Source organism: Microplitis demolitor, chromosome 1 (assembly GCF_026212275.2).
Source record: "Microplitis demolitor isolate Queensland-Clemson2020A chromosome 1, iyMicDemo2.1a, whole genome shotgun sequence".
Taxonomy (NCBI): Eukaryota; Metazoa; Arthropoda; class Insecta; order Hymenoptera; family Braconidae; genus Microplitis; species Microplitis demolitor.
The window spans coordinates 22,028,159-22,042,123 of record NC_068545.1 but is presented as its reverse complement, the minus strand read 5'-3'; the positions used below and the strand labels follow the sequence as shown (position 1 = coordinate 22,042,123).

The 13,965-nt window shown below is 34.5% G+C and overlaps 1 protein-coding gene across 4 annotated transcripts in view; it reads right to left on the bottom strand.

Annotated features, from left to right (window-relative positions):
* LOC103580160 (polypyrimidine tract-binding protein 2) overlaps positions 1 to 13,965 on the bottom strand; it is a 151,505-nt gene that overhangs the window by 79,009 nt on the left and 58,531 nt on the right. For all 4 annotated transcript variants that reach the window (XM_053740405.1, XM_053740413.1, XM_053740404.1 and 1 more), the window contains one exon: positions 11,505 to 11,663. In XM_053740405.1, coding sequence (XP_053596380.1) covers positions 11,505 to 11,588 — 84 coding nt within the window. In that variant the 5' untranslated portion in view covers positions 11,589 to 11,663. The remainder of the gene's footprint in view (positions 1 to 11,504; positions 11,664 to 13,965) is intronic.

The window sequence follows — 13,965 nt, the reverse complement described above, 5'->3', positions numbered from 1 at the left end:
ATATATATATATATATATTTGATGGATCCTCTCTGTTACTCAACTGGCTCCTAAACCTCTCACTCTAGAATCACCCTCTCACCCTCCCATCCGCGTTTCGCACTCTTTCATTCCATCCCGAGTACATCCGAGCAAGCTTGAGTCTCAGTACTGTACAGAGTAGAGAGTACAGCCGAGTTTGAGCAGCCAAGTGGAGCCGCTCGAGCAGTATCCCGCGACCCACGCGCAATCCGTCCCTTTTTACCAGCCGACTAAAAAATTAGCCCTTTCTCACTTGTTTGGTATGGACTCTACCAGCCAACTTGTACTACGTTCTCTTTTTTGTCTCTTTCTCACCAAAGCTACGGAGAGCTGAGTAGCAAGCGGTCTCTGTCTATTACAGACGTCATCAAGTACAACACGGATGAGGAGCAAGACTGCGACGACCTACAGCGAGCCTACAATCTCCTCAATCTCATCCTACACCTCCACCCGCTCAGAAATTAATAATTCCTCTACTTTTTATTCACCGCTTCTTTCTACTGGCTTTGCAATATTTTTTTAACTGGAGTTGTGACTACGAGAAGGAAACTTTACCGTCTCTACAGATTCTGAGCCCATCCAAGATTTTCTTATATTTCTGTACTTTCTTTTTCTTTCCTTGAGTTGTTTAGTTTTTTATTTTTATTATTACATTATATAGCTGAAATTTTTCCTCTTTATATACTCTGATATTTTGTGTGTGTGTGTGTGTATTTGTTGTAACTAATGCGAAGTTGTTTGACGGCAGTAGCGTGGGTGAGCCAGCTCCGGCTCAGGGATTATAAAAAATTATGGGCCAAATGAATCCAAGTTGGATCGGCGTGATTATTAACCCTTATTCTTTGGACGTGATTTAGCGGGGAAAAAGTTACGAGTGTTTGTTCTAAACGGAGATTGCTCTCGCTGCCTGATGATGGTGAGGGATAAAAAAAAAGCGGAAGAGGCTTCTTCGGACGTAATCACTTCGTTCCTGCGTCAAGTAGCAAGCAGGAAACAGACGAGAGGCTTGACAACCATCTCTTTTTCTCTCTCGCTCGATGCCTCTCTCATACTCTGACCTTTCATCAAAACCATTATTTTTTTTTTAATTATTTTTTCGGCCTCATCTCTCGCAATTTCGAAAAAATACCCCAATAAATTTTATATTATTTTATTTATTTATTTATATATTTTTATAAAATTCCGGAATCGCAAACTCGTAACTCTGGATGTGTACTTAGAGCACAGTTACTGTTGGAGTAACGTAATTAATCCATCGCTCGAGTTACCAAAGAGGGTTGAAGACGTTCCCACGAGACGTCGATCTACCAAATATATGTTCCTCACTTTACAGCATCACACGGTAGTAGGTAAGTAGTAGTTTTCATTCGTTTGCCCTCCAGTGTGTTGAGCGACTGGAAACCATCCGAAGAAACTTGTCGGGGAACCACCAAGTTAACGACAAAATTTTCTTGCTTGTAAGGAAACCATGCATGTCCTCCAAGAAGAATAAGTACAAGAAGAAGAAGAAACTTTTGAGATCATTAATTCTCGCCGAGGGTAAACGAATGACTCGGCCTATCGTTCGTGTAGAGAATTACGACATTTTAGATCCACCGATCTGGAACAAAGCTCCCGTATAATATGTACTTAGATATGCCACATTTACAACCGGTATATATTTATTTTATGTATACATATATGGATATAAAACAGTTATAATTGTATTTGTAGCAGGGGTTGTGGTTATGACAGGAGCGCAAATGTCGAGCCGGATTGCACACGCGAGTGTGATGTTTGACAAATTGATAATAAAATAATATGTTAACCAAGCGGAGTAATCGGAGTTAACAGCAGATAGAAATGGGTGTTAATGCGGCAAGCTAATATTAGAATCACCCACTGCTGGTTCATACTATTACTACATATTATACTACGGCTGCTACTACTTCTCAGAAGCAACCGGGATCTCGACAAATTACCCCTCGAGTAAGCAGTATGCAGATCGTGAAATTGCGATACGCCTTGGGATTAAATTCGGTCTTCTTAAGAGCCACCAGGTGCCTCTTAGCGATATGCATTTGCAAATTCTCACTTGGCAATCAAGACTAAAAATAATTCGATTAGCAGTTAGCTTAATTTATATATACTTTATTTACAGTATATTAAAAAATATTTTATTCTACTAGAGCTTTAAATATTTATGCATATAAATCATACATATATTATTATTTTTTTTTTTTTTTATTATTTTTTTTAGGGTTCCGAGTTTAAATTGCGGTAGTAAAAAAATCTATATTGTTGAGTGTGCTCTTAATAATTTATAAATTGACGTGGAAACACGGAGATAGAGCAGCGAAAACATGAAAAAAATAATTTAAATTCTCTAGAGTCTAAAAACGAGGATTGGATTGATAAAAATATAATGTCAATGGTGACATTGGTGCGATAGATTTTTAGTAATCCCTTAGGATCATCCAGACAGTCTGGATGTAATGAAGCGCACTTCAATTACTACTGAAAAATATATACGAGTGTCATCACATAGAGTATTAATGGGTGAAAAAGTAGAGGAACGAATGTAAAACACGTGAGTGTTGGATAAAATGATTAGTTTAATAATGGATAAGGTAAACAATAGATTTTAGTTACTTAACGAAGGTAAAAGCCAATAGTTGTACTGTCATGGGTAATAGACCTTGATACATGACTCGTCTGTCAGCAAGATCTTACACCTATTCTTCTTCTTCTTCTTATACTTATTCTTCTTATTCTTGTTGCTTGCTTCTTCCCCTTTTATTTGTTGAGAGCCGAGAACACGAGAAACGCTCTTTATTTATTCAGAGTCCCGAGTGACCGTGGTGAAAGACGTAATAGGGAAGACCGGGGGCAGTTGAAACACTGAGAGTAAGAATTGAGGCTAGTGGTGATGCTGGTGCTGGTGGAACTCAACAGCTTTCGAATGTAGCGAATGAGGGATGTGTGAAGGGGATGAGAGATTGGCTCGACGCTCTAACAATCCGCCGTCTCTCAAATTCTCTTCTCATTTACTCTCTCTCTCTCCTCCACATTTACATCCCCTAGATCTCTACATCTCCGAACCAGAGTGAGTAAGAAATATTACTGTTTTCCCTCGACTAAATTTCGTATCCGACGTGTAGCAAAACGCGCGATCTACGGTATACTTGCTTTCTACTCCCAGCAGACCAATTACAAACCTCCTTCTATCTACATTTATCTCTCATTCTCACTTGCCGCTAATACTCTTCTCGTCTTCCGAGTATTTTTACTCACTCACACTCAATGACCCGTTCTCACACACTTGTAGTTCCCACATATCATACACAATATATATTTTTTATTTGTATAATATGTGTGCGTGTTGTAAGAATGGGAGCAGAAATGGAAGAAGAGGATACTCGAGCCAAGTACACACTGTGTGATGTAGGTGTACTTTGAGGTCAGCAGATTCAAACTCGGATATTTTTCAACCCGGAAAAGGCATCCCTTTATATATGTGTATATATATATACAGAGTGACGTATATTGTATTGTATGGATGTGTACACGTGACCATTCAAGAGTTACACGTCCAGTTTTTCACTCACTCCTTACCTCCTTCGGCAACTATTTGTATTTATATAGTACTTGTAGCACACAAAACACATGTTTAACGGATTAAATTTAATCTGTTGGCTGGATAGATTTTTTTACATTTTTTTTGAAGTGATAAAAATTTTTTTAACGCGATAATTTTATTGGGTTGAGAAAAGAAAAATAAATTTATTGGAGATTTATGTAAATAAATATAATTTTATAAATTGATATTGTAAATTATATTTTTATGAGATTGTATAAAAATAAAATAAAAGCATGGAAAATTGTTGTATGATACAAAATCATATTTCGAAGAGGGTGGAAATAAAAAATAATAAAAATAAATAAATATATAGACACGCGAGAGAACGTGAAGAATTTCTGATATCCACGAAGGGAAACGTGATTCGGAGAACCGAATGTTGGGAAGGAAATAAGTATACGAGTATCTGGCAGTAAGGGGAAAGTGAAGTAAGAATGTAAGGGTTTGTACAATAGCTCGGCAAGTTTTTAATCGCAAGCTCGCAGACTCGATCGCTGAAAGTGCGCCAGTGGTTTTTCTTATTTTTATACTGTACTGTAGTGCTTTTACTTTTTCTACGGCTGTCTAAATCTAAATGTATACTTTTTTATATAGATGTATAAAAGCGAGATAAAAATAAAATCGAGGTGCGAGATAAAAAACGGGAGATAAAAATAAATTTGATGAAGAAAACAGATGATGACAAGGGTGAGGAAAAAACAACCGAATTTCATGATCTACTGGAAGTGAGATATTTTTATTACGCCAGTAAAAATTCCCGAGCTAATAGCTCCTCGGTAAGTCTATTCACAACATCATAATAATAATAATAATAATAACAATCAAGTGGTGAGAAATTTTTGTAAAAAAATTAACCTCGGTTGAATTATGGTGCGAGCTATCTTCTGCACATACGAGAGCTAGGGCCAGGACTTGGACTAAATCGACGAAAAGACGGCCATAACACACCCCTTCACTCTACCTACGGTCCTTGTGCACTTTACCAACCGCTAAACCACATCCCCGAAATCCAATAAAGCCGTGGCCGATTAAATTTATCAAGTGAAAAGGTTTAGAAAGCCTCAAAGTCTTTGACGAAAAAAAATAAGTTAATATTTAAAAAAAAAATAAAAAAAGTCATTCAAAAATAAATTAAAATTTTTTTTCAGGTATTTCCCCATTTGTTCTCTTCTCGCAACCAAATAAAATTGGGTATAAATATGATAAATTAAATAGGATTAAATCTTTTTAGGAAAATTAATTTATCCCTCGGAAGATAGAATAACACGGAAACAAGACAATAAAAAACTCCAAATGATGAATAATAAAGTGAGAAACACCCTAGATATTAAAATTTAGACTGTTTTGTATACTTTTTGGTCGAATGAAGGCACAAAAGCCGTAATTAGCATGCACAATTAACGAAATAGTGGGCGGGTGCCACGAGTGTGCAATTGTGACGGTGGTAGTAAAAGTGTGTATGATCCGATGTATAGTTTTTGCATTAAACTACGTTAGCTGATCGAATTGCGAACAATTATACGACTGTAAGCGAATTGTTTGTTTGGTGCAAACGAAATTAGAGGAGGTGGGTCCAGCGAGGCGTAGGAAGATTCCGCGTGCACATTCGTGCGTGGAACCCCCGGGCTTTTCATCCGGTATTCCGTATACATGCATACATAGATACATAGATACATAGATACATATACGTATTCTCTATATGAAGCTCATACCCATCATGAAAACCCCATTTGAATTAGACTCACGCGGTTAAATCTCCGTCGATGTAGAGTATACACGTCCACTGACTAGTAGACGAGGACCATTCCAATTTACTTCCTACTATGTCGTCTCTCCCCCACCCCCTCTCTTTTCCACTCTCATTATCTACATATTTATATATATATATATATATATATATATATATATATATATATATATATATATATAGAACTCTCTAAGCAGTGGATTAAAATAACATATATTATGTATAATATAATTTAAACATATTTGTCGTGATATTAAAACTTTTTCATCTACGGTAATGTGAATTCGAAAGCACGCATTAAGTAGACCAAGCTTTTGCGGGTCTTGTGATAGTATTATTATTATTATTATTATTATTATTATTGCTTTACCGATTTAACAATACGATACGATATACCTGTATTTGTACGTCGGTAGTATAGTGAATTTGTGTCTTTACGCAGGGAGAATAGGAAATAAAAAAAATAAAAAGGCAAAAGAATAAAATGAAATAAAAAGCGGGACACAAAACCGGCAACGTACTCTGCAGGATCTGACACGTGCCGCACTAAAATTGTACGAGGACTCAATTTTCCATTTGATGAGACCACGGACTGTAGCGCCAAATGCGCCTTCACATTCGTGAAGAAGGTTAACTGCCGATTGAACGACGCAAACGCACTCTTTCTCTTATCCTAGCACTACTTTACTTGTACTACTACAACTACTTGGGTATGTACAGCACACTGAAATAATAGCTCCAGACTATTCATTCGAATACTGTAGAAAACGAGAAAAAGTGATTCTACCAATAGCCTTTTATTTTATTTCCTTCATATAAATTTTTATACTTAACAATAAAACCTGATCTTCTGGAAGAATTTCATAACGCCAATTGATTAGTATTATTGTTATTAAATAGACAATTAACGATTCACCGACTCCGTTAGATGTAAAATAAAAAATTATTCGGGATTTCGTTCGCAAGAGATAAATATTTTAAACGACGAAAATTTAAAATTGAATTTCAAAAAATAATTTATGCTTATTTTTATTTATATTTATATTTGATGCTTCCTTTTACGATTGCACGGCTTAAAATAATGTAACGTAGTACTTTAGAGCTAAGCAGGGGTAATTTTTCACTTGACTCAACAAGAACATGAGTATTTTCCTTTGAAGCTCTGAGACTTGGATGGATCGCTGGCTGATGAATCTTCGACGACTCTTACAAACAAAATTACGACTACTAATGTACATTCCTCTTGGATGAATACACGAGATTAAAAAATATAATAAACAAAATTAAGAATTCTTCATTAACTCAGTTATATTAACCTTCAAACTATTTTAAAGTTATTATTGTTTATACACTGTAAAAAATCGGGAGTGAATACGGATTTTATTTCAATCCGAATTTACTCCCACGCGGAGTTCCAGAGTTTTAAAAAAAAAAATACTCGATTTCGGAGTGAGGCGGATTTCAATCCACATTCACTCCAGTCCGGAGTTTTAATATTTAAATAAATTAATATTTAATAGAAGCGGCTGTTAATTAGAAACATAATTATTTAAATAAATAATTCATTCAGATATTAATAATTAAACTTAAAATATTATGTTTTTAATTAATAAAATGTTTTAGCAACTCACTCAATTATAATTTCATATATATAATGCATAGTGAAAATATAAAATTATTGAACAGCTATAGTGGCATAGTTTTTATGGGAATATTTTATATTTCGATACAAAATGAAATAATATCTCGTGATATGGTTGATGTAAGTCATGCCACAATTTGTGACTCAGTATAATTATATTTGTTAAAGTTTTATTATCAGCTGCTTATAATTTTTAAAAATCACCTCGCGTGAATATATGGAAAGGGAGCTAATTATTTCCAAACTCGATATAAATATCAAAATTTCAAAAACCTAAACTCTCTATATTAGTAATTTTTTTTATAATTAATATTTTCCGAAATTCCCCTTCGGAGTGAAATTATCCACTCTTTGTTCACTCCGTAAATTTTTTACAGTGTACATACTTTTGAAATAAATATCATATTATTTAAGTGAAACAATAAATTAATGAATGAGATTACCATAATTATATAAATAGTAATTATATTGCAGTAAATTAAATAAAATAATTTATGAAATTCAATAAATTTAAAATAGACATTGAACAGAGAGTACTACGGTTTCATCAGGATCCCAATAATGTCACATTATAAAATGATGTAATAAATATTCAATTATTATTTCATCATCAAACTATGATTATCGTGTACCTCAATCGTTGAATAATCAATATTGAATACTCTCTGGCGATGATATTCCACAGCTATCTCACTTTAGTTAACCAATAATAGATTTTGATCTATTGGGTTATATTTATGAGGTATGAGAGGATTGAAACACCGAGCAAATTCACCAATGAGAATTTCATTCCCACAAATTACATACGCGTTATTTGTCAAGTGAACGTAGGAATAACATAAATAATGGATTTCTGTTAAATTAACAACTAAATGTATATAGATAACGTTAATAAATAAATATGTTAATAAAAAATGCGCACCAGAGTAGACATCAAAAATTTATATTGCCAAGAAAAAGTACTCGGTTGTGCAATTTCAATGGATCACTCTACGTAGCTGCTGCTACGGATGCTCCCATTGGTTTGTTCGCATATCCCACAAACGTCGCGACGCTCTTCCATTAGTTTAATTACTTGATGGAAAAATATATCAACGAGATGGGTAAAGAAAATTCATATACTCGGCACTAGACTTTTTTTAAACATTAATTTTTCTTCGAACAAACAAACAGTTGATAAAAAGCATTATTTTTTTTTTAATTACTGTTAAATATTTTCGGAGGAAAAATATACGCGAGTTTATAATTGAAATAAAATGATAGATAGTAAATATAATATGAAAAATAACGAGCGAAATTTGGTCATGAATGAAATATCAAAAGAGGGGCGAAACGGTCATTGTAGAAAAAAAAATCACATTTTTTTTAATCCCTAAACAAATATTCGATCTCAATATAACAGTTATAAAAAATGTGGGGCAAAATGAACGCATGTGAAAAAATCAAAATTTAAAAATTTCTTTTTAAAATCAAATTAATTTTTTTCCCATAATTAAAATAATTCTGACATTAAATTTTTTAAAAAAATTTCCAATCTAATTTTTGGCCAGACTGATTTTAAATTAAATTTTTTTTTAAGGATTTTTGAATGACCCAAATTCAAAAAATCAAATATATAAAATAGGCCGCGGGTTACATAAAAAAATTTGAAAATACTTTGAAGAAAATTGGCAATTTATAGTAATAGTATGTGCGACAAGAGATTTAATTCAAATAAATGAAACTAGATCTTTATCTGCTATGTAGATGTTGAGTTTAGTACAGGGTTTAGTGTACTTATACTAGTCCCCGGTACCGAGCAACAATTCGTCGAGACTCATAAACAAAGAGCGACCCCACCCACTGCTAAAACTGACCACCCTTTCCCCCCGTTCTCTCGGGTCCAAACGTACACACAACCGTCACAACCAAAGTCCAACAATGGTTATTGTTTTAGTCACAGCAACGGGGCTAATAAAATTTGCACGGGTGTTTCTGTAAAAACTACCCTACGCGATGAGGTCAGGACCTGTAGAATGGCGTTTAATTGCTAGTATGCGAAACAAAACGATAGAAAATTTACATTTTTAAATTCTGTGATTTCAACCATTTGTTATATTTTCAATTTTTTTTTTTTTGTTTTTTTTTTTTTTTTATTTTCTTTTTGTATTTTTTTTCATCTCAGTTCAATGGCTTTGAATCCTCTTGAGACATGACAGTGAGTGATGAGGTGGTGAATTCACCTTAAAGAAGTACGGATTTTTGTATTGAAAGTACACTCTCATTTATGAAATATTCAATGGCTCTTTTATTCAGTCTGCCAATCACGCTTGGATATAATGCATAAAAAAAAATAAATATCTGAATAATTTTATCTTTTATTTTGTTACGTTTTTGTTTTTTTTTTTTTTCTCTATCATCTATTTATTATATCAAATATTCAAATTAATGTGGAGCTAAAATTTATATTTTGTAAGCTAATTAAATTTTCTTACATCAGTCAAAAATTATTTACGTCGACTAAAAAAATTTATCGCATGTAAATAAAAAAAAAATAAAAATAAAATAAATAATTAAAATAATAATTTAACGGGAAAAAAAATATATAATGTAAAAATACTAAAAGTTAATGAAGTATTGCTGGAATAGTGAGAAAATAGCAGAGCGGTATATTAAGGGACGCAACTTCACAGTGTGTCACTTAATTTTCTCTGTATATGTATAGTATGCAAATGAAGATGTAAAACCAAGTAAAAGTAAAATTCATCAGCGCTGCTACTATACTGGGACGCGGAAAGCACTATCACCACCAACACACATGACCATGTCACGGCACGTGTGTCATTCGGACAAAAATAGACGCGGCAGTAATCGACCTCTACCACTCACGTATGTAAACTTTCCGACCGGTAATTTAAAAGGTTACAACACACGCAATTGTCACTATATATATATATAAAATACTGAGTGAGTGGCAAAGTCCTCACTCAGTTTCATTAATTCAAAGAAAACAATAACGAACACGAGGCGGCCGCGCACTTACTGTTTAAATTGCCCCTAAGGCGTACGGTTCATTCCTCCATCTACAGAACAAAATAACCGAGCTAGCTGAGTAGACCGTTTTCGTAAAACTTTAGTATTTTTAACGGGAATAACTAGAAATAGTACAAGTAGTAGTTATACCAGCAGCAGTAGTAGTAACAGTTGATCTACCCACCACTTTTCCCCACCCAGACCATCTCTTTTTTCCGTATAAATTTTTTTGCTTGATACTCTCTTTTAATTTATTTCTACATTTAATTCTGCTACTGCTTATTATTATCATTATATTTTTTAATCATCTAATTATTTAATTCAACTACTAAATAAATAACGCGAATATTCGAGTCAACAGAAAAATAAATAACAAAAACTAATTATTTTTCTACAAGTAATTAACAAAAACTTGACAGTAAAATTAAAAAAAAAAAAAAAAAAAAAGTTAATGATGATTGAAGTCGGCATTAAAATAAAAATTTCTTGTTCAAACATCGTGTGATAAGTATCATCCCTTTTTGTTTAAATTTTTTATCTTTACTTACTCAAGAGATTTAACATATTTAAAATATATTTTTTCAACTTTTAATCTGAGCTACAAGTAGCAGCTACAGGACACGAAAGTAAATTAAATAAGTTCTCAGTCCTATAAGAATCGGGCGTTGGAATATTTAGAGAGGAATTTTAATTAATATCCCGCAGTATAGTACCGTGCAATGAACAAAAGAGTGGGAAGAAAAAAAATATTAAAAAGACCGGCTCATCTACTCTGATACCAGTACTCGCAATCATACCTGCTATCCAGCGCAAAAGAAAAGCATAAAAAATATTAAAAAAAGATACACAGAGAAAGAGTTAGCTCTCGCTTGTGGCATCAAATAGGCTTTATAGCTACGTATCAGTATTTTTATCAGCTGGAGGGGGCGCACAACTCGACCTGATGCCGCTACTGTGTAACAACTACACAGTAACAGTATATATATGTATGTATATAAATATTTAATATATACCTTCTATAGAGTAAAGGTTATATGCACGTGTATCATAAATCTGTCTGCATATAAGTGTGTGCGCAAACGCTAAAAAGCAGGTGAAGAGCACATAGCAGGCTCAAAAAACAGTTTAATCGTATTTCACCGGTCCATTGGCATCCTGCCAGCTGGACTGTGGCGAATCCGAGCACCGAGAAAAAACAAAATTTCCACCGATTCCACGAGGAATATCGCTGCACAAAAAGTTTTGTTAATCGATCGTCGTCGGACGCAACGCATACCTATTCTACTTAAAATCCTACCTACGTTACTATGTATTGTATAAAGTCATTGAGTTTTATTGCAATTGTTTTTTTTTTTTTTTTTTTTTTTTTTTTTTTTTGCAATGACCTAAAAGCAAAAATATGTCTCTAGGGATGTCCATTGCCATAAGATGCCTGCCCTGGTAATATAAAACAATAAACTCACCTTAATACCCATTGTAGACGCCAGAATCCCATAATCATGATGTAAAGCCGGCAGCATAACGGGAGGTAAGTTGGCCATCATCATTCTGTCGAGTGTTCTTCGCAGTTTGTCACACGTCGCGCGTATTTATTAAATAAACTCTTCAAGAGTTTGACCTACCTGTAACAAAAAAATAAATAAAATATTTAGAGATTGCTCTTTTTTTAAATTTTTAAATAATAAATTATTTATTTATTCAAATGTTTAATAATCAGTTATGAGTTTAAAACGTCTTAGCAAAGTATGGTACTAGTTATAATAACTTTGGGTGCATGACGTGAGTTTGCACAAGTATTATAATCTAGAGCCTATTCCCAGAGGATCTCTAATACTACTACTCCTACTACTACTACTGCTGCTACTACTACTAGTGGTAGTACTATAGCCTCTATTTGCTTGAGCTGCACCGCTAACTACCCGTGGGCTATGTACCCACGGAACGAAGAAGAATATCATCGTTCGTACAGTAGGTAGCTTTCCGCCGAGGGACTACTACCATCATCACAGTTATCCATAAGCATGTTGGAGGTTATATACCATGGACATATACACATATATAGCTGTACAAATTCTCCATTACACGCCAACCAATTATAGAATTAATCCATTACTCGATTTGTGCTGGTGCGTGAGTGAGTTCCAGGTGAATCCCGCAGCTAAAGTCTCTGATACTCTGTTGTTATAATAACTGAGAGCGAGGAACCGAGTAAGTAAGCTAACATGGAGGAAAAAAGGGCTGCTTTAGATTGGGGATTTTTGGTATTACCTTCAGATTTAACTGGTTAATCCAATGTATATAAGAATATATCTTTGTGTAACTATTTATATAAAGTTGGCAAAGTGCTAGCACTTGCAATAGGGACCTGCCTGACCTCTTTAGCTTTTACTTAAACTTGAGGGTATAGGTATAGGTGTAGGTGTAGATATAGAATGAAAGTTTTACAAAGGACAAGAAAGACGTCAACGAGATTGCGGTAGCAACGTTACGTCCTTACATCCTCACTCACGTGACGGCAATCTAAGTTTCCAAGTTGCCATCGCCAAACCAGTGGTAGTATGACCGCGCGTGCAACATTCACCTAATCCACATGAGGCCATTTCATTTCAACTCGATTTGCCGTTGTCGACGGCAATCCTGTTCCCACTAACACTAACACTAATACTAACACCAATACCACCACCAGTAATGTTTTAACGTTAAATTCCCAGTCATATATTCTACATCAAGTCATCGAGTCAACCGGTAGCTTTTTTTTCTTTATCTCCCTTTTTTTTAACATTATGTTTTTTCCTTTTTATATCTGGTAGTAGTAGTAGTAGGATATATATTATTCAAGGGACACTCTGGGTTCTTCCAACCCCTAGCTTTTAGACTACTACTGTAGCCTCATGCATCTTGCATAAATCCACTCAAGCAAAGGTACAGAGTGAATGGGTATTTGCCCTCTATGAGAGAGCAGTGCGAATAAATGAAAAAAAAAAAAAAGAAAAAAAAAAAGCTAGATGAAATTCTCCATATTTTATTTCACATTTCGCACACCTAAAATCGTTACATAAATGCCATATTGCATTTGCTATTTTTCTTTTCTTTTTTACTTCCTGTACTCTAGCTTTCTATTTATTTATTTATTTTTTTTGTCTATTTCAAAGCTTCTTTTGCTGAAACAAATTCAATGAAATGCCAAAGAATATTATTGAAGGCAATATTTAACTGGTACGTGACGAATTATGGGACAAGTAATAACGGGCGAGAACCAGACACACGAGAATGAGAATAAAGAAGCAGTGTAAAATGTGACGAGAAAAAAGCGAGTGATGCACGATGGCAAGCCATTGACCGGAGATGACGCGTGTTTTCAATTACTTCACAGCCGTTGGACAGCGACACTAGTAAGAGAGAGGTGGAGGACACATAGAAACGAATGAACATTGCCGAAGCGAGGGATGCTGTACGGCAATTTACATTTTTAGCCAATATTCGTGTGCCGAGCTAGTCGTTCGTTCGTTTATTCGTTCGCTCGGCCATTCGACCGTGACGCAGGGTAGCAGCACAGTAGTGCCTTCACCATAGAGACGCCTATTCTACCACCATTTTCAATATCAAATCCTATCGTTATGCCAATGAACGAGCGAATGAAACCTGTTGCGCGATTTCTACCCTCTACTCATCGATCTGATCATCGATCTATTCATCTCTTTGTTCGTGTTTTACCAATCTGCCGACCATCACTCTCTCCCTCTATTTATATTCGGCACCTCTGACCTCTCTGTGTCTATAGAGTCGATGGTATCTCTTTGCACACAGTCCATCACCAAAATTAACACATGATGTCTAGTCTGGAATGACGGGCCTTTTTATCTCTTTGATATGAACACCTAATTATTTATTAATTACAACTTCAAGGACCATCAAAAACTAATT